At 42.1% G+C, this 27,950-nt stretch overlaps 1 protein-coding gene across 7 annotated transcripts in view; it reads right to left on the bottom strand.

The window, feature by feature from the left end:
• Positions 1–27,950, bottom strand: part of Heph (polypyrimidine tract-binding protein 1 heph) — a 459,111-nt gene that overhangs the window by 128,465 nt on the left and 302,696 nt on the right. For all 7 annotated transcript variants that reach the window (XM_077414716.1, XM_077414712.1, XM_077414715.1 and 4 more), the window contains one exon: positions 22,425–22,529. In XM_077414716.1, the coding sequence (XP_077270842.1) occupies positions 22,425–22,529 (105 nt within the window). The remainder of the gene's footprint in view (positions 1–22,424; positions 22,530–27,950) is intronic.

Genomic DNA, 27,950 nt, shown 5'->3' on the forward strand with positions numbered 1-27,950 from the left:
TAAGGAGTGTGTCGGGTGGTTGATTTAAAGACGGTAGTTTAACTTTTCTGCATGAATAACACATTCTAGGTGTTTAAGTTTTAAACTTTTTTACTTGACAATGATCACATATATTGCATCCATTTTCCCAATTATTACACTCGGATGAAATTGATATTCGTAATTTGAATCATAACTAAATGCCTGATGTATAATTTCAAATCGGACCGCATAAATGTTTCCTTTGATTAAACATGTCGTAACCGGTCTTTTTCTACTCGAGTTTCACACTTTATTGAGTCCTTTCCGCTTTTCCGATATTTCACTTACCAGCGACATCATCACTTGGTTTACCCAGGCGTTTTTTCGGGAATTTTGAGATTGCTCGCTCGCAATGTATACAGAACCTCGATTTTTCAAATTAAAAAACCAAGGAATAAAATCGGTAATCACCGATTTTCGCCAAATTCAATATAATAATAATCTATCCATAAAAAAAATTAGCTTATCTCAAAATTTGCAGAAATCAGACCAATCACGTAGATTTTTTTAGACCGAAATCGATAACCCCTTTATTAAAAAATTCTACCCCTGTTTTATATACAATTCTTTAAAATTCATCAATTATTTCCCGAAAAATTAGAAAAATTTTGGATACCGGTTCCAATAAAAATCGGTAACGAAAAAATATACAGTTTATAGCACTCCCCGGAAAATTCTACCCCTGTTTTATATACAATTCTTTAAGATTCGGTCAATTATTTCCCGAAAAATTGGAAAAATTTCGGATACGGGTTCCAAAAAAGATCGGTAACAAAAAATTATACACTTTATGGCACTCCCCGGGAAATTCTACCCTTGTTTTATATACAATTCTTTAAAATTCAGTCAATTATTTCTTGAAAAATTGAAGAAATTAAAAAAACCAGTTTCCCGAAAATCGGTAACGAAAAACTATACACCCTATAGCACTCCCCGGGAAATTCTACCCCTACTTCATATATAATACTTTCAAAATCGGTCCAATAGTTTCTAAGATTACCCCGAACAACAGTACAAACTTTTCCCTTTTATATAGTAAAGAGTAGAGATGTTTGATTAATTTTACTAAAATATATCTAGGAAATTTCAATAATTTTTCAAAATTTACCAATCTGCTTGGTAATTTTCATCACGTTGTTTGTAAAATGTCTATTGTATATTTTAAAAATTCCTTGGTTGCCAAGTTGTCCCAAGTTTGTAGTGAATTTAAGGGTAAAATATAACAACAAATTATCTCAGTGTATAATTAGTTACATGTATATTATATCTGTAAATAATTTTTATATCTAAAAATTGTATCTTTAATTTTTTATATCTATAATTTTTTTATATTTGATGTAATTTATTTTAAATTATTATAAAGAGCAAACAAACAATATGCAGAATATTCTAAAATTACGCACCTCTAATACTTTTTTTCGATCTTGTACATGCTTTTAACAATTCAGCAACAATGAAAGGAAAAATGAGCGCAGTAATGCAGTGAACGAAGGTAAACGAAGATATTAATCACGTCAAAATTTTTTATTAGGTTCAAGCTGATAGGCAAAATTTGTTTGCAGCTTGTCCCGGAGCGAAGTTGCGCTTATTCGATTTGAAACGAAAGTGAAGCTTTTTAAAGCTGCAAGGCCGTTTAAAAATTCTATTTCATGCAAATGAAGAGAGGCGGAGAGATGCGCGTGTGCCATGGCTGTAAAGGTTTCGCAAATTCCGATACCTCGTAAAAAGCACTCCGGTTTGTGTCAGCGCGCTCACGGGAGGCAAAATTTGTTTTCATTCGATGTAATTAGAATTCTCAATCGATGATTAATAACGTTAAAACGTCGCCGTTGAATTGGCATAATTAATGCGCTCCAATGTGAACATTACGGCGTATTTTCTAAATCTAACCCCCTCTATTTGCATTGCACGACGTGTGCAATGCAAACGTGTACCACCGTTGAAAATAACAATAGACTCAATTGCCTGTACTCGCCATTTTCGCTCGCGCTAAAGCAAAGGTCGTTATTATCCGCAACTCTATGCAAAACTACATCGTCGCGACACCTTTACGTCTCCCAGCTCCCCAGCGCGAGTCGTCTAATAGCGCGAATGCACACTTATTGTTAAATTCGGCGGCACGTGCCACGACGAAAGACGCAACAGGCGGGCGGCAGTCGCATCTCCATTAGAAATCCAAGTAGGCGCCCGCAGCAACCGGTCCAGAACTTGTGATCCTCCTACGCGGTGTCGCAACCGCCAAGCCGTTTCCAAACTCTCCGCCCTCCCCCCCACCGTAGGAGAAAATCCAGGTTCTCTTCCTCGGAAGTCATCCGAAAGCGTCTGCAGTCTGCAGAGCCCCGAGATAAGCGTCGCGACAGATGCACCCGAGTGCATTCGAGGGTGATGCAGAAAGGAACTCCCCCGCCCCTCCGCTTCATTCTCATCTCTCTCCTATCCACCCTTCACAATGAGATGTATTCGCGTTACCGGGTTGTCGAGCCCCTTTGTGCATCTCTATGTAGATCCCGACGACAAGAATCTTTTATGACGCGATACGCTCTTCCACCCGAACGCCTCGCCATCAAATTTTAATCGCGGATTCTTTGGCAAACTCGCAATCGAATCACTCCTTCTGAGATACTTATAAATGTTTCTTTATATGTATACCGGAAGTGAAGTTCTGCTGTTTGCGAAATGGATCAATTACTGCTCACTTGCGTCTATGTATGTAGTTTCTTCCTATATTATTATATTATGTTATAAAATATTTATGGATTTTATTTATCATAATAAAAATAAATGATATTTTATGGAATATAGAATACCTAATATGTAATATAGGCTAAAACCGAAAGGAGTAAAATTATATTTAACGTTAAATGCGAAGGGAGGATTTTTATTTCCGTTTTCCTAATTTAATATGCGGCGACTGAAAATTCATGAGAGCGAACGGTCGAAGATTTATTTCAATGTGCATAATTTAAACCGTCGGAATCAGCGATCGATTCGCTTTTTATCGAATAGATTAATTAGCGCTCGAATTGAGCTCCTGACGTGAAAACTAAACTCATTTTCCGGAACGACCCAGAAATACGCGCCAACCGCAAGTGTATAGGGGAATAGCCATCAGGAACGATATACAAATTGCGCCGCAGGAACATCAATCGTTGATATCATTGACGCGAACTTTCAAAATAGTGACGAAAGAAAAATCTTCGGTTCGATTAATTGGTCGTCCGCCCCCTAAAAAAAAGTGGCGAAAAGAAAGGCAAAGGGGTAACTGGCTGGCTCAAACCCAATCACGTGACGGTGTCGATAAAAAAAAAAGAAAGAGAAGAGAAGGGCAACGAGAGAACGCAGCGAAAAGGTACGGCTGGAAAAACGTAGCGGGACAAAAAAGAGCGATGAGGAATGTATCCGGAGGGGTTGGAGCGGAAGGGTTAAGGCAAAGGAGGGAGGGAGGGAGAGAGGGAGGATGGGTAGGAGCGAACGTTGCGAACGTGCGGGCGCCCGTTCTCGATATTAATTAACGCCAATAATGAGTTATTTTCTGTTTGGCTTGGCGCGGACCCGCCGCGCCGCGGGCAACCACCACCTGGTCTCCCGCGTACACGGCGTACAGTTGTACAAACGATCGGCTTCCATCCCTCTTCTCCGTCCTGCAATCTCGTACGGTCCCCTGTTCCCCCGCAGCAGCGCCCAACGGCAGTCCAGCCGATCGCACCCGCGCGCGCTCTCGCGACCCCATCGATCGCCAATCATCGTGCGGGTTTTGACTCTGATGAAGGCGAGCCGCAGTATCGATTTCGATGGGACACTTGTCCCTCTTTTTTTTCCCTACATCGCACTTCCGCTGCCCTGGCTTTCCGCAACCCTCTCGTTTCATCTCTCTCTCTCTCTATCTCTCTCTCTCTCTCTCGTTCTGCGACAAACTCGCAAAATTAACCAGTTGTGAGCCCGTCGTGCAAAACGCGAATATATAGTGTAACGGCGGCTGCCACTGCGAATTAATTAATTCGATCGAATTTCATATGCCAAGGGCTGTACGGATGATGGGGTTGTTTTGGCGAAACGATCGAGAAGCCGATCGGGGTAAATACGATCGGGTAAATTTTACAACAAATACGTGACCGAACGCACCGGGAACTGGCTGCGCGTTTAGCAAAAAAAACGATAGGTATTATTTTTAATTTCTTTTTCCGCAGTCACATGTCAAATCCATTTTTCCCCGGTATACCGGCAAATTCTTCATCGTTTATTTAGCCCGTTTTATCGATACGTGCAAAACGATTACCACATTAATTTTTAATAATAAATTTCACGATTTTGAAGCCAATTATTTTGTAATTATTGGCCGACGAAAAATATTGGACGATTCGAGTACATTAAATCTCAAATAATTAATAAAATCATAATGTCTACATTAAATCGTAATTGCAATAACTTTGTGTTATATTTTAACCTGAGCGTCCGGTTCTACGTATCGGTTTTTCTTTTTTATGTAAAACACGCGATCGGTAATATTGAAGGATGATTCCGAACTGAAAATAACGCAGTAAACCGTTCTCGCTTGATTACACGATACGAAGTTGTTGCATTTGGGGAATAATTTGCACGCCGGGCAGCGTCCAGGAGTGTACAATTGCTCACGCGTTTTCGACAATTGCAACGCGAGAGCGCGGTAACTCGATAGTCGAGAGGCAAAAAAAAAAAATAATATATATCGCTCGCAAGCGTTTAGAAATTTTTCCCCGGTCGCGTCGAACGTCAAAGTGGTTAGAGAAAAAAATTTGTCACGGCCCGCGATGTGCCATGCCATATGCCGCGGTGGAAATCGCACGCGCGCACCGAAACGCGAAAACAAGCAAGCGTGATGATGGTGATCAACGCGGTTGGTCGCGACCCATCGGTGTTTATGAATACGCCGCCCGACGTATTTTGTTAAATGTTAAACAAACACATATGTCTATAAAAAATAGCGGAGTATATCGTCCGTGCTCTGGTGTCGCGCGCGAACGCACGAACAGAGTACGCGTACACCGTGCATTATTCGCGTAATAAAAATACTCGGAGTATAAAATCTCGATCGGCTCTTCGAACAATTTGCATCATCCATAACTGGCGAGCAGTTTATAAAAATACAAATCTCTCGATTGACTTTTAAAGCATGCTCGACAACCGTGATGAATCGATTTCGATCATCCTACTCGAAATGACGAAATGGAGAAGTAAGAATCACGTAAAGGAAAGAGAGAGAGAGAGAGAGAGAGAGAGAGAGAAACAGAGAAAGAGAGAGTTCGTTCAACCCTCGGCGAAGTCTTCGATCGAGAAGCGGTATCCATTATCCTGGAACATCTTGCTCCTCTGACCGCCCGACCAGACCAGACCCGATTTACCCACTCTCGTTTCCTCATCTCGGAAACGCATTCTATCCGCAGACTTTGCGCCACAAAACGCTCTTGTGTGGCCCGGGATTTCCTCGTTCGACGCCTAGCGCCGGGGACGCCGCGGGAATTATCGGCAAAACGTCAATATGCATTACATCGCCGTCTCTCCATCCACCCGGATCTGACACCATATCCCCTTGGCTATCCTGGGAGATCCCAACCCTCCGCGCGTCCTTTCGACAATCTGCAATCTCACCGCTCGGTCTCTCTTCCTATCTCTACCTCCCTCTTTCCCTCTCTCTCTCCCTCTCTTCCTTCTTTCCTTTTCGGCTAACTTGACTATCTTTTCCTTTACCTTCAGCAAAAAATTCGCTCGTTATTCCTTTTCTCTCGTCGATTCAACACGCTCGATCGCCGATAGAAACGTGTTGCTATCGACAGATTTTCGGGACGGTTCAGCGAACTTTTAAAACGATACCAATTGCGTGTGTATACCGTATGTTTTTGTGAAAAACATTTCTAACAATAATCGCTTCTTCGCAAAATGTCTAAATAGTAACAATTTTTAGCGCATTTAATTTTACAGCAAAACGCAAAAATGTTTTTTACGTCATACGAGCTTCGATTATAAGCGCGAATATCGTAAATTAACAATGGAAAAACAAATTGTGGTTTTTAAAATCAGATTTTTGGATTTTTGCTGTTTGAGTCGCTGACAATGAATGCATGTAGCACTGTACGTAGCATTTTTTGCAATAGCTACACAATAGCGCGATAATAATCGATATTAAATATCCAATCGATGGATCAGGGCAGATGTTATTTATTTCATCTCGCGAGAAAAACGGGAGAGAAGGGATGAGCAATGGTAAAATGTTAAAAAGACATTAAAATCTAAATACGATCAACCGATTTGAGCGTGCGATATTATTGCGTATGCAAATCCAAAATGCACCGTGACACTCGTGCGATTTCGCGTCCCAGATTGCACGAATAATTGAGATGTGGGAAAGATTGATTTGTCGCCCGTTACCGCGACACGAGAATATGTATACCTGTCCTTTCTTCATCATCTTTCTTCGTTGCCGGCGATGTCTGTATTATACGCGGCGAAGCAATAAATGATGCATGGCACGAATCGGATGGAACAAATTTAAACTCGATCGTATTATCAAATCTGCGATCGTCGCGATCGTCAGTGCGATCTGATTAAAGATTAACGAGGAATCAATCTCGCGAGATAGACCATCACGATCGATCGAGAGATCGGGCGAGAAGCGTAAATGTCTTAATCGCGCGGAGCGCCGTCTTAAAATCAAATCAAACTTTCGCGAATAATTGATCGTAGATTCAATGCATTTTCCCGGGTACCGCAATCTCGAACGGATAATAACGCGGAGCTTGAATGAATCTACATATTATGCGAGCCAATTTTGACTGTACAGCGGATGATAGCGTTTCACGATAATTATACCGACGAGTTTAAGAATTCCTCGCGAGAGAAATACGACCGAGTTCCGAGATTGAGCAGGATGAAATCACTAAATTTACCGGGGATCGCGCTATTCGTTCCAAACTTCTAGCCGAGCCGGCAAGAAAGCTTTAACTTGCCATAAATATGCATTAGGCACGCAATAGTCTGTTCGCCGTAAATAACCTGTCAATAAGAGTTACTCCGTGAAATCGCCAAATCGCAAACTGAGAGTTTCATTTAGTTAATATCGACGCGAGGCACACACACACACACACACACACACCACACACCACACACGGCAGCGGGGGGAGAGGAACGACGTGGTAAAGACAGAGTTGGTTAATAAATTGGTAGAATATCGTGATGGGGGACTTCTACATTTTCATTGCTTTTACGGGGAGTGAAGCTCGAGAGACTCGAGGGACGGACGATGGAACGGCGGGAAAGCGCTGGTTATTGATGAACCGTTCACCCTTCGTGCGCACGTTCTCACCCCTTTATGTCCACCGTCCAGCGTGACGCCGGCGTGTGCACAAGGCGATACAATGAATATTTGGATACGCCATCTTGGCCAGTTTGTGCCACGACAACGTGATTAATCGTGCACCGCATCTTTCTTTCCCGCAAAATGAGCCGCGCCGCGCGAGAAGCAGGCGGGCTTTGTCGCGCTCCTGGCCGTCGTTTCGAATCGATTACGCGCTCATTTGCGACGACAAAGGACCTAATCCGCTCCGCTAAAAGACACGCGAACGATTAGTGAAACTGGAGGTGCGCGAACCTAGCCCGACGATTGATCGAAGTAAATGAATTTTTTATATAATACGGGGCTCCTATATATACATTGTAGCCGACGCTAGTTTGAAACTGGTAATGATGATGTCAATAAAACGTTGGCGACGTATAAATATATAAAACTACTATAGTTGAATCAATTTTCACCGTGCGTTTGTTTGATAACCTTGTAATGAAATGATATCGATCGAAAATAATTGCGATTTCGGGCAAGCATAAACTAAATCCTGCAAATAAAACTGCAATGTGTGATTAGTAAACTGCAACGTGAACTATACTGATGCAAACTCTGCAACTCGATGAAAACTAATACTATAAATTAAAATTATTTTGATATTATTTTTTAACGTAGTGCGTCGTACGAACGCCTTAATTACAAATTTTATTTTCACTCTTCTTAATTGTTATCCGGTTTTCGTGCGATGCGATCGCTCAAGTTATTAAACACCGAATTACGATCTCCGCGGCGTATACATAAACTTAATGACGCGGTACGTATAATAACGACGTCGACTTACGTTGAGCCCGTCGACATGTTCGGGATCAACTAGATTATTACAATTTCATCACCGTATCAGTTGATCTCGATTAAGTGCAAACGAAAGAACGAGCTGTCACTCGACAGTATAAAATTATTATTCATTCAGTCCTGTGTCCATGCCTTCTCTGTCTATTCTGTCTAGTCCCATTACCGTTTCTTTGACAAATGGCCTCTATAGATCTGTTTCTATAAATATCTTTTCATTATATCAATTTTCGTGCCGTCAACCACATTATCCTTTGTGCACTGAAAAACGGCTTAAAAAAATTATATTTATATTATAATCGTTATTAATATTAATCACCTTAGATATACGTTTGTGAAACAACGCTCAAAGCCTTTCGAAGTCTGATTACGTCTGAATCCCTTTTCGCTACGATTAATACCGCAGAGGAGCTCTATTTGCTCTAGAATCTCGATCCAGCATGTGGAACAAGTTCAAACATAAGAGTAAAGTTCCGACAGCCTAGAGGGGTTCATCGGGATGTTATCGTTTGTATACGTGCGTTGTAAGTTCGAGAATTCGATCCGAGGCACGCGTCGGATAAATTCAAAATAAAGACGTATATATGTACGCAAGCATAATAAAAGAAAAGTATCTGTCGATGTATTAACGAGCCGGCTATATGATTCACGACGCGGTGATTCGACGTCTGCGCGAGAAAAACGATGGAAAACTTCCGAATTTCCACGAGAATCGTGCATGACAAAGTAAACCGATTTAAAGTCAAAGATATTCATCAAAATATTTTTGCTGAGAATCTTAATGTAATATGTTATATTGAAGATTTAAATTCGTATTATATCGAAAAATTGCTGTAAATTCATGAATTCTAACGAGTTTTTGGACGTTCTGGTCCATGATCGCCCATTGGAGTTCTTCCGAAAAATATTATGGCATTAAAGATCTCTCTATTTAATCAAATTTGTCAGTGTACTTTAATCAAGTTTAATTTAATAATCTATCAATACCATAATTAATATATCTCTTATGGTTAAATTATTATTAATAACAAATATTAATAACACTGCAATATAACTATCACTAATACATTATCAGAGTCTCTTCCGGCACATATGCATAGTTACGGCTTAGTTAATAATGATTTAATTAGTATCCGGCTGGCAAAACCCGATTAATATTAGATTACATGTTAATTAATTTTGAAATCTGTACTTCGTAAGCAGAAATCCTGGCGCAATCCAAAATATTTTCTTATAATAGATATTAATAATTGCAAAATCGCATTTAGTTTAAATATTTTAAATATTCCGCATAAATATATATAGACTTTTCAGATATTTGTAAAAATAATTATTTCAGTCATATCTCAGTTTCATAATCGTCCGAATGAATATTTACTACGTAATAATTGAATTAAATGGTTTTCCTCTAAAGAAACAAAAATTGTACATTGCGAAAATAAATAAAGTCGGTAGGTAAATTTTTAGAATCATGCCTCGTCATAAAAGAAATATTACAAGGTTGCGGTTTTGTTTCTATAGCTCATCGTTCCATTTACACGCACGAAGATATGACGTCTCTTGAATGGTAGACTAATTACTCGCGTATACAGAGTTTATAATTACAGCGGCTGTTTTATCTACGAGGAAAAGTAAATTGAACAATTGCTAAAATAATACGTGGTATGCATTATACGTTGAATAATTCCGTAAAATAAAAATATCGTGGTTTCAACGTGAGCTCAGAGTTTCTCAAAAGGTACTCGACAAACCGTAAAAAATTCCGCGTCTTTTCAGACAAATATCACAATGTTTCTTTTACTTTTTTGTTTTGCAGAAGAAGGACGCGGACAATTCAGGACGCAGCCCGCAATTCAAGATACTTCTTCAGGCGCGGCATGATTACGACGACCACTCGTTAGAAGAAACCGCCAACTTCGTTACGCTCCTGAAATGCACGCTTCATTGACTGCGCATCAAAATTCAGAAGAGAAGATAAGAATTGCGGGGGAAAAAAATGAGACGTTGCGGGGAAAAATGTTTGATGTTCCAAACACGCTTTCTCAACTAGCTAAATTCGTATATATTATCGCGAGCTGTACTTTGACGAAGAAATGGAATAAAGAGATATTAATTTTTGTTATTTACATATAGATATGACAAAGAGGAATTAATATCCTGGATAAGGAACAATTTTGCAGGATACCACAAATGATTAATGAGGACGTATTCGAGTGATAATATCGATACGGGATTGCGATTTGCGCAGGCTATTCGCGAAACGAATGTATCCTACGTGTGTATATGCACGTAATGCACTTTTACCCGTGTTTACGGAAGGCGCGGCTTGGCACGGCTCCAGCGGCTTTGAATCTCAATAGGAATCTTGTTTGTACGAGTTCCATGTCGCGCTTGTCCTAATCTCTGCGTGTCTGCGTGATTTATCACGTCACGCGATATCCGCGTCGAATTTAAAAATAAAGAAGATTCACGACGTAAACGCACGGATTGTATAACAATGAGCAGAACGCGAATTTGTAAGATTCGCTTTGGAAATGAATAATACGATTGAATAACGTCGAGTCTACGATAATCGTGGACATCAGTGACAAAAGATCGTTGTCTCGCGAACGCCGAGACAAAATTCGGGTAGACTTCCGAAAACGGCCGCCCTCCGATTTCGATAAAACTTTGCAAAAAGCTTCATTTTGGGTTAAAATAAAAGCCCTTAAAGCGAATTTTCGCGACTCTTACAAGAAAGCCATTTTTTAAGATAAAATGCTAAAAAATATAGGAAAATCTTCGTAATTCTACAGGATGTTATAAATTGAATATATACTGTTTGTATTTAATGATTTAATGTTTTTATTATATACTTACAACAGAATACATAAATAATATGCTTTGTAATATATTACACTTTCCACGCGAACCGAGGTTCACGCACACCCCCCGTGCTTTCGGGGGAGGTGCGGTAGTCCCGAAATAGTTCACGCATACACTTTCCACGCGAACCGAGGTTCACGCACACCCCCCCCGTGCTTTCGGGGGAGGTGCGGTAGTCCCGAAATAGTTCACGCATACACTTTCCACGCGAACCGAGGTTCACGCACACCCCCCCGTGCTTTCGGGGGAGGTGCGGTAGTCCCGAAATAGTTCACGCATACACTTTCCACGCGAACCGAGGTTCACGCACACCCCCCCCCCCCGTGCTTTCGGGGGAGGTGCGGTAGTCCCGAAATAGTTCACGCATACACTTTCCACGCGAACCGAGGTTCACGCACACCCCCCCCGTGCTTTCGGGGGAGGTGCGGTAGTCCCGAAATAGTTCACGCATACACTTTCCACGCGAACCGAGGTTCACGCACACCCCCCCGTGCTTTCGGGGGAGGTGCGGTAGTCCCAAAATAGTTCACGCATACACTTTCCACGCGAACCGAGGTTCACGCACACCTCTAGTTTAAAAGATGTGGAGCTCCCCGCAGGGGAGCGGAACCTACTGCCCCCACGCATACACTTTTCACGCGAAACGAGATGTCACATGGGTTCGTGGCGCGCTTTACAAGCTTGTTTATATATATACATACGAGCTTCTGACCTTGATTATTTAAATACAAACAGTATATATTCAATTTATAACATCCTGTAGAATTATGAAGATTTTCTTATATTTTTTATCATTTTATCTAAAAAAATAACTTTATCATAGGAGTCGCCAAAATTCCTTTTAAGGGCTTTCATTTTGACCCAAAACGAAGCTTTTCATAAAGTTTCATCGAAATCGGAGGGGGGCCGTTTTCGGAAGTTTATCCCAAAATTCTCTTCGCCCGCCGGTATGGAAATATTCCCTCCTTGTCTACCAACCGGAGGTTGCTTTAAAGCTCTCGCGCGCGTCGACAAACGTCGATAAATTCATCGTCGCACCTTACATTTTCAAGCGGACTATACGCGCGTCGCAGAAAGGGAATGGACGAGCCTCGCGCTCCACAGCGCCTTTTCCTCCCGTTCCTCTCGATAAGTGGCGTGCTTCCGTTGCGCGCGAGAGAACGTTTCCGCAGCTGCTGCTTATCCGGCAAATAAAAGCCGTCGTAAAAATAGTCGGGAGCGTCGTCCGAGTATCGTTAACGCTACTACTTTCATCGTTATCGAGTTCGTTAGCAAATGTGACGTCAGTGCATTAAACCCGTAATAAGGGCGTAAAATTTTTTCCTCCCCACCGGAGAAAATAACGTTCGGTTCACTCGACAACTGCTTGTCCGCTAACAAGATAAAAATGATCATTTCGATCGCCGACATTTCATATGAAGGTCGATTATTGTTATCATCTGTCAGCGTACAGTTATACAGACGCGCATATAAATTTACAGAGTAGATATTTAACCCTTAAAGCGCACATGGGGTGTAGGATACCCCACTCCAAACTTTGTGCTCTGCTAAGTCCCATTAAAATGTCTTTTTCAATAATTTTTTAAACAATGTTAATTTTAAGAAATCGCTATAACTTTTGTTTATCCTTAAAATACATGACTTTAATTTCATTCAGAAATTTTTATGCAATAAAATAGTCAATAGCGTCGTTACAGTACATACTTAAAGACACTGGGGTATCTCATACCCCCAGTGCGCTTTACGTAATTTTTCGGAGGTGTGCGTTTTAAGGGTTAACTGTAGACATAATGTTGCAATTGCTTGACATATTATTTGGGATATAATTTCAAAATATTTATTTTACAATTATATTTTAAGACGGTATTGTAGTGTTAACACTTTTTAAAAATAATTTGCTAAGGTTTGCCAACGCGAAGAATTGCACGTAAAATTCACGCGAATAATATTTAGGCAACCTAAATCCAGGCCTGACCGTTTAACGGCGCTTTCCTTAATTTGATTTTATAATAATAAGTAAAAATATACATATTTATCGATGTCGTAAATATGTATATACCTTAATAAAACATGTCACGCGTTCAGCGCGTCGATCTTGGTTCTGCGCACCCCTGTAACGGTCATCCCGTAAGGGAAACGAACCGTCAATCGTCGCTCACTCGTATCGGTCGTGCGATTCACGTGGCGATACTCAAGGATATAGAAGCAATTTATCTAAACGACAGCTTTGTGAGGTCACTTCGACCGAAAGCACAGCCCATTCGTAATATTACTGGCCGGATATACCGCCATTACGTCGGCGGGGCTTTGATTCTTTTGTACCTTCCGGGCTGATGCTACCGACCCCGCGCGTTGCTCTATCGTTGTCGTTGCCTTGTGGGCGATTATATACGTCGACGTCGAGCACCGCAAATCCATATTGGTAGTCGAAGAGAACGGGAGAAAGAGGAGAGAGAGAAGAGGGAGAGAGCACGTGCACAGTGGCCATGGTGAAGAAGCGAAGCAAATTGGCGAAGTCGAGCGGTCGCTCACAAAGAACGCTTTTTCTTCTATTTATGCTCCTTGGCTTCGTTTCGCCGGTCTCGAGATTTTATTCGATATCAACCTGTCGTGCGGCTCTAGGGATGACAGAGCGTCTGTAATCGCGTAATTGACGCGGCTATAGGTATATCAGGGATTTTACAATTGTATTATGCAACGAATAGAAGTCATTTGTACAGAAAAGCTATTCAACGAACTGAATTAAGGATAAGTCATTAAATGAAGAAAAAACTTTTTATAGAAATTTTCTGACTTTATATATCAATGAGAAAGAAATATATGATATAATGCAAATGTGAGTGAAAATAAAAATCACTTTTAGCTCTAATAATAATTTTGATGATATTTTCCATGTTTCTAATTTTTCTAATTTTTCTCAGACACTTATTCCCTTTATTGCAGACGATGTATTTTTAAATACAAGATTGCCATCAATAATCGTTGTGGGAATACCACAGGTCGTCTATTTCCCGACCCGTCGCATCGTGGCTCAGATCAGTTGTAACCTAATTCGACAATCCCCTTCATCGTCTATTTCGATTTCGACGTCGCTTGTATTTGACATAAGCTCTATTAATTGATGTTTCCAAATGCGACGTAGTCCCGTCTCTCATCGAATTTTGAACAGATAGACATCAGAGTCTGTATATACAAAAGACCGCAAAAGATGATCGAAATTCCGTTCAAAATATTACAAACGTGTGAATTAAATAGATCGATCGTTTCACACAAGATATGTTTATATTTTAGACCTGTGTGCAAAGTCGTACCTTAAAAAAGACCAAAGCTTACTCCACTCTAATACGCGCCAATCAATAAATAAAGTTATCATTTATTATTTCAAGATTAGATTTCAATCAGAAAAGAAGAGAAAAAAGAAAGCGAAGTCCAAAATATGTATTCAACTACGTGCAACTCGAACTAATCGCCGTAAGGAGAAGTATTTGCTCGATCGGGCGAACATGTCAGAGAGAGAGAGAGAGAGAGAGAGAGAGAGAGAGAGAGAGAGAGAGAAAGAGAAAGAGAGAGAGAGAGAGAGAGAGAGAGAGAGAGAGAGAGAGAGAGAGAGAGAGAGAGAGAGAGAGAGAGAGAGAGAGAGAGAGAGAGAGAGAGAGAGAGAGAGAGAGAGAGAGAGCGATACTTTGCTCGGGCGCGGCGCCATACGATATTGCCGTTCTTAAATCGAGAAATCGAGATTATCCAACACGAGGGACGGCTGGGATTCGAAAATCGTGCCCGACGTTCCGGTGCATTCGGAGAGAAACATTCCGACATGAAATATGTCAGACACGCCAGCGAGAAGTTCTAGTCCGGTTTCAGACGTTCCGCGTCGGTGATTGACCCACCCCGTTGCCGCCCGTGTATACGTATACGTATATATAGCTCTGTATATACACGTTTTTAATATAAAATTCCGGGATTCGCCAAGGAGAATGGAACAGGGGCAACTTCGCGTGTGCGCAGTCAGCAATCTCGAATACTTCAACGCTACCGACGTGCACGCCCATAGGCTACGTCAACTTATTGGTATCTGGTAGTAAGCACGTGGAAGAACATGGACATTCTTTTAGCAGAGAATTCAGAAACGAGGAATCTACAATTTATTCCGCGCAGATGCATCGGTAGAAATTTTTCCGACAAAAATATTAAGTGGTATAATTCTTTCCCAAACTTTTTCTCTTGAGTACATTTTGATCGTTGCAAAATTAATAAGTTATTTTTTTTAATTAACAAAATTTAAAAAATTTCCTGTCTCTTTAATGTCTTAAACATAAGGAGAAATTTATAGTAATTACAATGTCTTGTTTCTTGTGCAACACAAAACTCACATGAGGTACCGAAGTTCCTACATAAGTATGGGAGTTTGCCTCTTAATTTGAAGCACTTTCTCTACTCGTCAGTTTAAGACCGTTTAAAAAAACCGGCACGGCAATGAAAGGATTCAATTGTGGCTTCCTTGGGTGCTTTCGGAATTAGGTTGCCGCCTTGGAAGCGACGGCTTACCCGACGAAAACGTCGTTGGCGCTGACCTTCTGTCGTCCTTAATCGAGAAAATAGAAGCACCACAACATCGTCAGAAAAAGTATTCAATCTTAACAAACCTATTTTACAAAGTTATAGACACTTATAGAGGAATACACGCTTGTGATTGACGTAAATCGTCTTCTAAAATCTTTATATGCGTAAAGGCATATATATTTACGGTACGATATACCGTAATTGTAATTCGAATTATATGTAGCACGACGACTGAATTATTTTCTTGAAAATAAAACACGTTCCAATATTGGTTCCAAAATTTGTAACCCCTTTTGTAATATACAAATAAGAATTCAAAATGAGAGGGGAGAGAGAAAGAGAGAGCTAGAAGAGTGCGTATATAATATATGCGTCATATATAGTTTTTCTTTTTCATAAAATAAAACATTAATTTAATTTCTTCAATTGATTACATGTCTTCCTTCCGAATTATATTAATTATGGAACACAAATGTTATAGGATCATCACAAGTGTCGTCAAAAATGATTGAGAGAGAGAAAAGCAAAGGGTCGCGAAAAGCCAATAAAATCGACTATGTTATAAAGGCCTGGACACACGAATCGACGTAAGACGTAAGACGTAAATCGTAAGGAAATCCACTAATCAGAGTCGACTATTCCCCTCTTCTTCCCTCTTAAAAAAGGGAATAGTTGACTCTGATTGGTGGATTTCCTTACAATTTACGTCTCTTCCGTCGATTCGTCGTGTGTGAAGGCCTTAACACCCTTAACGAAGCCATGTTCCTAGTGTCCTCTGCTCTCTCTCTCCCTCTCTTTCTCTATCCTTTTTGTTCTCTAGTGTGTCCAGGCACGAGGGATAAGCACGCGGACGCGCGTTTAAGTAGTGACATGGCTACAATTCGTGGATAATGGGATGGAACGAGGCAGAAAATTGTACATCAAAAAGAAACGGGGACAAAGAAGAATCCGTTGTCGCCCTCATAAAGCGGAGTGGCGAGCACGCCAAAGCAGTTTTTGCGCGCGACCCGAACGGCTCGTCCTAAGATCTCGTCCTTCGCCCTACGAAATTTAAGGATATTCGAACAGAACCGAATAGTGTCGACGCGCAGAGAAATTAACAGGCTTGCTGAAGACGAACGGAACTGCAGATTTTATTTTTGTAATAGTCTTACAGATATAATGTTTTTTTCTATTTACTATCTAATTTCTCAGATATGTTTTTGGTGACAGTTAATTTAAATTATTCTTGGTGCTCGTAGGTCAAACACAACTAGATTTAAATTACATTTAAGTGCAAAAATGTTACCGGCAACATTGATATTATTTATACATTTGTTTGTCTCTCGTTTCTGATAAAACGCGATTTACGGAAAGTTAATTGATGATTCATGAAACGCACACAGAGAGATCGGTGAAAGATTAAACGCTGAATTTTGGGAAGAATTTCGTCATGGCCTTCATCGAGCCGCTCTCCGACTGATGGAAATACAAATTGCGATATTAATTCTATATGGAGCCGTTATTTACGAAACGGAAATGGGACGCTGATAGAGAAGTATTTACGTTTCAGTGAGTGCAGTTTCGCGATTATTAAAATTAGCAATTCACAACGGCCGGAATGTAAATTACATGGTCCTCATTAAGCCGAGCGTGCAACTAATCAATTTATATACCCGCATTTAATCCGCGTTTCCCAAACGCGATTATTCACGCTAGACGGGATCTTACAGAGCGAATTAAAAATAATCCAGATTAAAGCGAATACACATCCACTTAGCAACGTTATAAAATTAATACCATATTATACAATTTCTCGGTGTGTGCGTCCGTCCAAGAAAAAATAGAAGCGTTATATCGACCCGCCGCGAATCATCATCGCGGTATCACCACTTTCCCATGTTACACGTTACGTTGCATTAATTGCGTCGCGCACATCCTGCATTGTGTACATTCTACGTTCGTATTCGCGAAAGAATGTTTTTTTAAAGTAATACTGTCGTACTTGCGAAAAACGCGGGGGCAACTGCTTTCGCGATATAGACAAGCATACAAAAGACTGCCACTTACAGACATCCTGCCGTTGCGTTGGAGGGTTGGGTAAAGAATCCTAAGTGACCGGCGACGATCGAGAAAACCGTCCCGGGACTCGACTCGTCCTCGATTGATACGGTATCCCCAACCGGATGGGAACAGTCGTTCCGCGGAGATTTGCTGAAGAGGAGGACAAATCTGAAGGCGAATCCGGAGCGATTGATATCGAGAGGAAAGCCCCGAAGGCAAGATAGGTGGAAATATGACGGTGGAGACTGCGGAAAAGCTGTATGCTTCCCCCCCTCTCTCTCTCTCTCTCCTGCTTTCCTCCCCTTTCGGAGCTTTATTCAGCCTGCAAGGCGCAATGAATGGGAGCTTCTACGAGCTTCGAGCGTACCTCTTCAGACCGTCTACGCGAACATCGGCAGAACTCTTTTCCTTTTTCCATCGTCCCCATTCCACTCTCTCTCACCATCCCGCAACGCCGTGCCTCCAAAAGAAAGAGAATTTCCCGCCTTTTCTCGTGTTCTTCCTTTTTCCTCGCTTCAAAAGTCAACTCTTCGCACCCGCGGATTTTCACTCCACATTACTCCACAAGCATCGCGGAAATGGCATTCTTCGACGCATCGTCTTTCTTACTGCGAGATTAATTTGTGTGATTTCTTTTTTTATCGCAAACGCGTATTACAAATAAATTAAACAAGTCAATTAATTGATTTAAAAAGAAGTATAATTTCTGTCTCAATTTTTAATGTACGACAAAAAGCCGTGTGACTTAATAAAGAAAGAATAAAAAAACCTTGAAAATCTTCCTAGGTCAGTAAGACGTCGAAGACGTTCGGTGAAGGGAAAACAAATGTTGAAAATACGTGAAGGATTATGGCGCGGAAAAGTAGAACACCTATAAAAAAAGTGAGAGAAAGGAAGAAAAAAAACAGCCGACATATATCGCGCGCAATAATAGCAAGCGGTTGATGTACGTCGATCGGTGTCCAAATTTCGGAGGGGGAGGGAATAATGACAGCGCACCTTCCTTCTCCGAGAAATCAACTTTTCTTACCCTTAATGGATTACACAGTGATGGCGAGCAGCGAGTTCGATTTCCTCACTAATAAATCGCACCCTCCAGACCTTTTTCCCGAACACCAATTTATAATATTAAGTGAGAGAGGCATACGTGTTATGGCAGCGCCGTCCAGAAATATATACCGCGTAGGTCGGGGGGCGAAATTGCTCCGGCCAGGGTCAATTTCGAGTGAAGATTTCGCCGCTATTTCGGCTATGTTTAGGAAAGAGGCCGACAAATCGCTACACGGATTGCTTTGTAGGCTCCAAAATAAGAATTTTTTAAGTCTTTTCCGGGAGCAGCTCTATAAGGCTGCATCCCATCCCCATGGAGAGAGAAATAGCGGAACGGAGCTAAAACAGAATTGCTCTGATTGGCTAATCTCCACAGGTGGGGGCTCTCAAGATGGGATTATTAGCCAATCAAAGGAATTCCGTTTTAATTCCGTTCCGCTATTTCTTTCTCCATGGGGATGCACCCTAAGACCTGTCTCGGAGATAAAATCGAAGCGTATCCGCAATAATTTTAGTCGGTAACTCGTCATAAGTCGCTTATAACCACGTGCGCGTTTTGTTAAATGCGTTTCGCTTTCAAAATCTTCCTCGTAACGTTATTCTCGTCGCTTTTCTTACACTAGCGCTAATCCGGCGAGCCAGCTTTGATGTAGGTAACTATACTCACGGCATTTCTCGGCGCGGTATTTTCTCGCGCGCCCCGTAAATGTTGCGATTTCAAATAACGCGAAGCACATACATGTACTCGACGACGGCTAATAATTTCCTCTGATTTTTCTCGTCGTCGAGACCGTCGAAAAATAGAGAGCGTGTACGTTTTCAAAGTAAAAGGCGCGGGCAACGAAAGGCTCGGGCCCTTTGTCACCGAATCTCCACGCCGCTCTAACCGTCCTCGCGCGCGTCGCGACGCCGCGCGTGTAAAAAGCATGTGTGTCCGCGCGCGCAAACAAAAAGAAGAAAAAAACACCTACGCGAACATTAACGATCGCCGATAGACACAACGGTTTTGCGTTACATGGTTGCGCTATTGTAATGCGCTCGCATTCTCGCCGAGATATTTGTGCAACGGGCGCGCGCTGTGAAAAACATCAGCCGCGCGCCACCAGCATGATTATTTTCATTTCCGCAAATGCTCTGTAAAACAGTAACATTATTGTTGTTTGTGACAAGAAAGAAGATGCGCGCGCGTTTCCCAACAAATATAATTACGGCAAAATTAATTAGTATTTAATTTCTGCGAAAGAAGTAATATCAATGTATCAAAAAACGCTTTGAACATAATTATTCGCGACGGACATTTCGCGATAATTAAAATGCACTTAGTGTGATTAATATGTATATTTCAAATGCGTGAGGAGGAGGGAGGGTAAAACATTATTTTATACTCCAACTTTAATAAGTGTTGGAAAATATCTATTAAAAATAAAAATAATTTAACGCGAACACCTTGTTGCGGCTCTGTGCCCTATCGTTATTTACGTTTGATCAACCGCATGATCTCTCGTTGGACGGAGTATAAGACGCGTCTGTTCAGCCGCTAAAAAGTCAGACAGACCGCGGCGCGGTTGGAGGAAACGGCTTGCGCCCCGGCAGTTATTTTAACGAGGCTGTTAAGATCGCTCTGACATTTTCAAATGGCATTGTTTGTCATGATCAAAATGACGGTAACGTCGGGAGAAATAACGCGCGGCGTATATGGCGTTACTGCCCTGATACGTCGATTTATGCCGCGCCGCTAAATGGCCATCACGTCTCTCTTCGTAATTTATAAAAACATGTGCCAAAAGATAACTCCGGGCTTTAAAGAGCGCATCCGTCATTACGTTTTCCTCGATTAAAATACGAACGGTCGAACTATACGCGCGCGGGCGACCGGCTACGCGTTCCGACCGAGGCTATTAATCAAACCGTATCGGCATTTTTCGGTGACGCCAAACTCGTGGATTCAGTTAAACAGGAATTTCGGTAAATTCCGCGGAAAATGAAAGCCCGCGCGCGTAGCGCTTTACACGTATATCGCGCCCACGGGTTGCTTCTGTTTGCCATCAGCTATACGGAAAATGATTAACGACGCGAGGAACGAGGTCGAACTTTCGGCACATCCGGCGGTTGCACGTGCAACCGAGTGATCCGAGACACGCCCGGCTCTTTTCCCGTGCGGTTTTCAGACACGCCGTCGTCGTCGCCGTCGTCGTCCGCGTCCCCCGGAAATTTCACCATTTTTTTTTCAACCGTCCTCGCGTCGAAACGACATGTGACGACGTTGAGCATACGTGACGAGAGCAGGTGCGCGAGAAAAATGCTGTCCGTCCTGCTCCTCACCGTGGAGGCGAAGCTTTACCGCCGTAAACGGCTGTCGCCACGGCAGCGCGCGCAAAATATTAATTTAAGGTACGTTGCCTCGCTAAAAGGTCGTATCTTACGGCCCGTATTTTTCCCCTCTTTCGCGGAAACGAATGTCGGCCTCTTATTCTTCCAGTTCTCTCAAGGCGTGAATTTTTTAATCTCTTAAAATTCTAAACGTCTGCACAAAAATTCTTTATCTCCCTCTCCACCCCCCCCCCAACGCCGTTTCTTTCCACATCTCTTGTCTAAATATTCCGATAAAATATTTACAGCTGAGCCGACTATCAATTTCAGCGAAACATAAATAGACTAGCTGCTTAATGCATGGTATTCGCAAAATCATCCATTCTTTTATTTTGATCCCGTATAAGTAGATCGATTAATAATCGTCAGACTATCGGATGGCCACTTTCTCTCTGCTGCGCTGCAGTTTTCATCGGCTCGAGGCGCGACGTACGAGATGCTGCGCCGGGAATTAATTTTTCCTGCGGAACTATATATACACGCCGAGATAATTTCTCTTCGTCCATCGGTCGTCGATTATCTCACGACACGCACACACGAGGCTAATTAATATTTGTCATATCTCTCGTTTACGCGCGCCGATAATAACAGATTACGTTAAAAAATTTAAGTTATTCCTTCGCGAGTCTGCCCCGCCTTTGCATTTTGTTCTTCTCGTCTGGTCGAAAAATTTCTGCAAGCGGCGGCGATTCAGCGTTAGAGTCGACTTGTCCGAAAAAACGATTCCCGGTCCCTTTGATGGACAGCCATACGTTCGTCGCAACTGCGGAAAGGCCGGAAGGAACGCGAAAACTCTTCGGGGAACGCGAAAGCGCGACCGATCAGATTTCAATGAATGCATTTCAATCGGGGTCACTGCATACGAATTTCTCTTTGATATGCAATGATTTATGGTTCGTTGCGCGTTCTGGTTGCGGTCGGTTCGCCGCCGAGGTAGCTTCGAGAAAGAGAAAAAAAAGCTCTTCTAAAAAGCTCCGCACGATCGCTCTGCCATCGGCGAAATGTGGACGGACCCAAAAGGAAGTTATCGGCGTTCCTTGTATTTTATTCCGTCATGTTGCGCGTATTACTACAGTCGCCGAAAATCGAAAAAAGGGAATTTCGGAGAGAAACGAAATATAAAATGCGATTCGACGATTTTACGCGATCATCCGTTTCTCAAAATTCCTTAAAATTTTTATCGAATCACTATAAATGATAAACGAAATTATTAAAAATTATTAATAATTACTAATACGATCGTTTTCGCTCCTGTCCTGAGCTAAAAGCCTCAAAATATTATTGAGCCCTGTAAAGTCTGACACTCTGACACACAATATTCGACTTCGCTTTTATTTCAATTAAAACCACTCACCTTCTTGGCGTCATTGTTGTTGTCGGCCGCGTGATGAGGTTGCGGACTCATTGAAGCACCATTGCTGACTGCCCCGCTTTGCGATAGAAGCTCGTCACTACCCCTCTGCAACAATAGAAAACACTCGTGTGAAAAAAAAATAACTCTTTTTACACGACGATTCCTCAATAAATTCTACTTATTTGCGCCAAGCATATTTTACGTTCAGCGAGCAATAACGTAATTCAGAAATATTGCAAACATCGCAGGTTTTTGTATGAATTCTTACGACGTTACGACGATCTCCAAATATTATTATAATTGTATATTTTCGGAGCACGGATAACAACATTGCAACGTTATGCGAGAAGCGGAAGAGAATATTTACTGGAGAATATTTACGGAATAACGTTAAGTCGGACGGTTTAGTATTCCACGAGTACTATAATCGCGTCGCCCGTCCCATTTTATCCATGCAGCTTTGAGCGGAATTGAAATAAATTATCGCGTCGAGCATCTTTCAATTACTTAAAAAAGTGGAAAGAAGCAACGCGGGTCTTCAGCGAAATCCCATTCGATGTCTCGTCCTTAGAGCGCTGATAAATCTCGGACTTGGGGTCAAAAGAAACGGATCAGAAGTGTATATACAGTAGTAAAACGCTTTTAACACGGGTCTGAATTTAAATGCTTCGGAGTCTCTCGGACGCGCGGAGAAACGTTGCGGTCACTCGAGCGAGGAGGGTTTCCTCCTCGCGAGATATTAATAATTAATCCATATAAATCTTCGTCTCTTTTGCAAATCATCAAGAACTTCTTTCGATTCGTCTCTCGAGATCGTTAATCGGCCTACACGCAATTGCTACAAAGAGGAATTTACAGAAATAAGTGAACAAAACTATTATATTCATATAAGAGTAATTAACAGTAAGCTTAATCAATGCTGTGCCTTTATATACGTGTGTTTAGTAACGCTCCTTATTATTATTATTTTTCTACGGATTATCTACGTTAAACACCGTTACATTGTTCCGCAGATATATTTTGCACAATAATATAAAATATGTAATCTATGAAAATAATACAAGTTTTATGACAGAGACTCGCCTTCTCGCAATTACGACTTTTCTTATTCGCATGCCATTCATTATACATTAAACGCACCGTTACATTATATATTCAGCAGATATTTTGCATAATAATATAAAATATAGGAAATATGTAATCTATAATAATAATACAAATTCTTTAGGAATGTAACGTTTCCTCATTTATGACAGACTCGCCTTCTCGCGATTACGACTTTTCTCATTCGCACTGCCATTCATTATACAGTCGCGGTTTTATCGGCGGCATTCAGCGTCAAAGGATCGCGTCGTATATGCATCGAGAGTATCGCTCAACGAAATATTTATTCTCCGCCACGCCGTCGCTGCATTTATTCACGAATTACCGGCTGTATTATGCAATCGCGGTTGGACACGGTCCGTTAATATTGCAGATGAACTTTGACAGCGAGAGAGTCTTCGCTGTACGGCTCACACGGGCAAAAATGCATGAAAGATAATTCATAACTCGTAAGGAAAACCACCGAGGACTTCGACCACATCGAGACGGAATGCGAGATCAAAGTCGACAGAAGAGACGACTGAACGAAGCGGAAAAGGAAGCGAGCTACGACGTATGGCAGACTTCACTCGCGGCCAACCCTCCGGGTCACATATAGGCAACAAAGAGCGCGGGAGTCAACCCGGACTTCTCTCTCGTTATTCTTTGAACGTTAGCTGAAAAGTTGCTGGCCGATTCAAATAAATGCATTCACTCGTTTACGAAATGCCAATTTTATTATCCTCTCCTATTTCTTCCATTTACGAAGATCTCTTTCGATTTGAGAGAGAGCAAGCCAAGAAAATTGCCGTCCATAATTTGCGACTTTCTTCGCATAAATTAAAGAAAATTAGATATCTAATCTCCACTTTACGAAGCAGCATTACTTTTTCGAAATTTAATGGGAATATTACTTCTTCCAATTTTTAACGATACTTCCCGCTCGAGACAGCATCGCGCGAAATACGCAGAAACGTACAAATTAAATGCAATAAAAAAATATGTATATGAATATATATACATTTAAATGTACGTTATGTAATATCTACTCGTCCGGTCGCACGGAGTGCAGAAAGTCGCAGAAGTGTTTATCTCAAACTCGAAAAATAAATAAAAGTAAAAAACCTCGAACCGCGAGAGAGTGCAATTAGGAGGATGCGTTCTCTGCGACGACGCACGTCTCATACACGGTTTATCTTACGAGGTACGAAGAGTACATCGCGAACGTTCTCAGCGCATTGAGTGCGCGCTGTTAGGCGGAATATCGTTCAAAGAGCGGCGCAAGAAGGGGCTCTTATACGGAACGAGGTTCCCATCTCTTTGCGATCGTATAGAGAAAAAGAGAGAGGGGAAGTCTCGTGGGTGGAGACAAGCCGTGGAAAAGAACTTGGATTCTGTATTTTCGTCGAATATGGGGATCCGGGTTCATCCCCTCTAACCAACATCCGGCGGAGTGTGTCCACCCCGATCCCGGTACTCGTGTATTATTTATTTCCCGCGGACGTATATGGATTATGGACCGGCCAACTCCCCTTTCGCTTCGGAGCCTCTCGCAACCCCCGTCACGAACTCTGTGTTTCCTCTCTCTTTCCCTCTGTGTTTTCATCCTTCATTTCTCCACCCCCGACCGCCCGCCGTCCCGATTGCCGCCCCCGGTTTCTTCTTTCAACTTCACTTCGCGGATCGCGAGGTTGTTTTTGCTCGATCTTCGCGAATCGTCGAGATCTTAAATCCAGGAAGCAGCCGCTGTGTCTCGTTCCTTCTCGCTCTCCTCCCCGCCTCTCGGTCACCGTTTTCTTCTTTTTTTCTTTCCTTTTTTTGTCCTTCATGTTTCCGTTGAAAGAAAATCTTCCGTGCGACCCGGCAAAAAAGCGCGCGAGCATTTTACGTGCCCGACGACCCGGACGGAATTGTCTCAAGATCGTCCGCGCGCGGAGTGGACGGGGTGGAGACGGACGTTGGTACACCGAGTGAGCGTATACCCGGGAAACGATGGAGCTTCGCTCGGATGACAAACCAATCTCACGCGCCGGCTGCGGGCCCGATGAGCTCTCTCCCGGTCCGCGGACGCTATCAAAGAAGAGAACTCGTGACACGCTCCGTTGGGCTCATCCGGGTCCGATGACTATCGGACGAATAAATACCGAATGCACGAGTGGGAGTATTAAATTGCGCTCAATCACCGAAAAGCGGAGATAGGGGTACGCGCGTTAAGAAATAAAGTGCAATTTTCGATCGAAATCTAGATGTCGAAGTCCGTTACCGGAAGCAATCTTAACCCGTGAACCTGTTATCCCCGAGCACGGCTACGAGACGGCGATTGCCTAGCCCGTAGGTAGGTCAATTTTCTCGGTAGGTCGTCTCGCGCAAAGCATGACGAGGATGACGACGACGACGGTGGCGGTGGTGGTGGACGGATGCGCAACACATGACGTAGAGTCGCTAAAATAATATTGGCCGAAGATAGGCTGCCAAGGAAAGGGCTTGGCTGGCTCGGGACGAGGGTGCAAGAGCCATTATTGTCTTTCGAGATGGATGACCTCTGGATACACGAGCTCCCGACACACAACCGACCGAAACTTTCGCCGAGAAAACACAAAGGTTTTAATTTAAAATCAAGAAGATGAGTTGGATCACTTCGTTTTATGGAGCAGGATTATGTACGAATCATATTCCTGGATATATTTCCTGCTCCTATAATATCTACGATTCTGCGCGCGTGCCACATTATCGCTGATGAATAAAGTTTCGTCTTTCCCCACCAGTCTCGAGAAGTTATTAACATCAAATAATGTCTAATGACGTAAATTTATCCACGATTGATCGCGCACCTGCGACGGGTTTATCGTTACGCAATAAAGACTGAATACTATCGATAGAGTATAAGGGTTAAATATCAGCCAATAAGGGTTAAATATCAGCTCGTTTCGTTGACGCGTTGGCAAACTAACGAAGAAACGCTGCATTAAAATAATTCTTACGCAAGGGCCAAGGCCTATATAACAAATTGAACGGTAACAGTGAAACTTAACAAATGAATTGATAAAAATGTTAATCAATTTCAATTATATAAATTTATGTAAAGGTCCTCGGTCTTTCGTAATTCTTAACTATGATAAGAGTGTCCTCATTTCAATTAAAATTTAATCGAATGCAATGGAAGAAGTAAGACGTAACGGGATCGCAGACTCGATATCGGCTGTAATTACTAATAAGAGGAACCTTTATGCGACTTGTATCACGACTTGCCTACAAGCTGGATAATTTGACGGAAGTTTCCCCGTCGAGTCGTGATTCTCGTAGAGATCCCTCCTCTAGGGCAAATGACGTGGAAAGAGGGCAGAAATTAAAGCCGCTCGTTAGGATGAAACGCTGCCGCTGCGATCGCCGTGCTTCGGCGTCACTGAACCGCGAACAGAGAGAATGGTAGGGACCTGATATTCGAAACATACAAAGAGCGCCGCGAAAGTGGATCGCGTCTTCTCTTTCACGGGCGTTGGAATTTCGCGAAACTCCGTCGGGTCAAACGGCGGATGGGAAACCGGATTATCGACTACGATAATCGCCCGTCTTGCATCTCCCACCGTGTGCGGTTCACCTACCCCGAAATTTATTTAAGATTAGAGAATCCTTCATAAGTCCGCGGCTGACAAATTTCTTGAGAAACTCGACTTGCCACGACTTAAATTGATTACGAAATAAGATTCCTTTTGTCTCACGGTATACTTCGGTTTATTCAGACAACGAAAAAGCTACTACCCCAAAGCGCTATTCATTATCACACACAATTAGGAATTTCCGATTCTCCATTCCTCCGCATCTCAAATCGATACCCACTACACAAATTTTTCATTCGCAGACCCTCCTTAGCACATCAACTTCTTTCCACACACTAATTATTCGTATTCCCAAAACAGAATATAACCATCTGAACGCAACCTCGATTGTATTAGACTATATCACTCAGTATAACTATTATACTGTATCGTTTGTATTATGTATCTCAATAGTTACAACTTACAACATACTCTACAACATAATCCATACTTAAAGCGCCAAACGCTACTTTTGAAATAAAGTATTAAAAAAAAGCTGTTGCTTCAAGACACCGAGAAAAAAAATCAGCATTGAGAATTGATCGCTCAAAGGAAAATGGGATGAAAAGAACGTCGGTGATTCTAGGACATCTTTCATATTATTACGCAGGCCCGCCACTCTCGCGCAGCTCCCCGTGTGAAAATTTACTGGACTTAATGAACGGTTAATCCGACGCTCGTGAGAGTCGCAATGGAATGAAAAGTTCGATGTGTACATAATAGGTGCCGATCGACGCTACCAGGTATACGATGCCATATGCCCGTGACTAGCATCATTAGTGGTGTTTCCCTCCGCGGTGCTGTATATATCTATCCGCTAATGAAGTCGATACGAGGATCGAGAATT

This window comes from Temnothorax americanus, unplaced genomic scaffold (genome assembly GCF_048541705.1).
Source record: "Temnothorax americanus isolate GAGA-0224 unplaced genomic scaffold, ASM4854170v1 Scaffold37, whole genome shotgun sequence".
Lineage (NCBI taxonomy): Eukaryota > Metazoa > Arthropoda > Insecta > Hymenoptera > Formicidae > Temnothorax > Temnothorax americanus.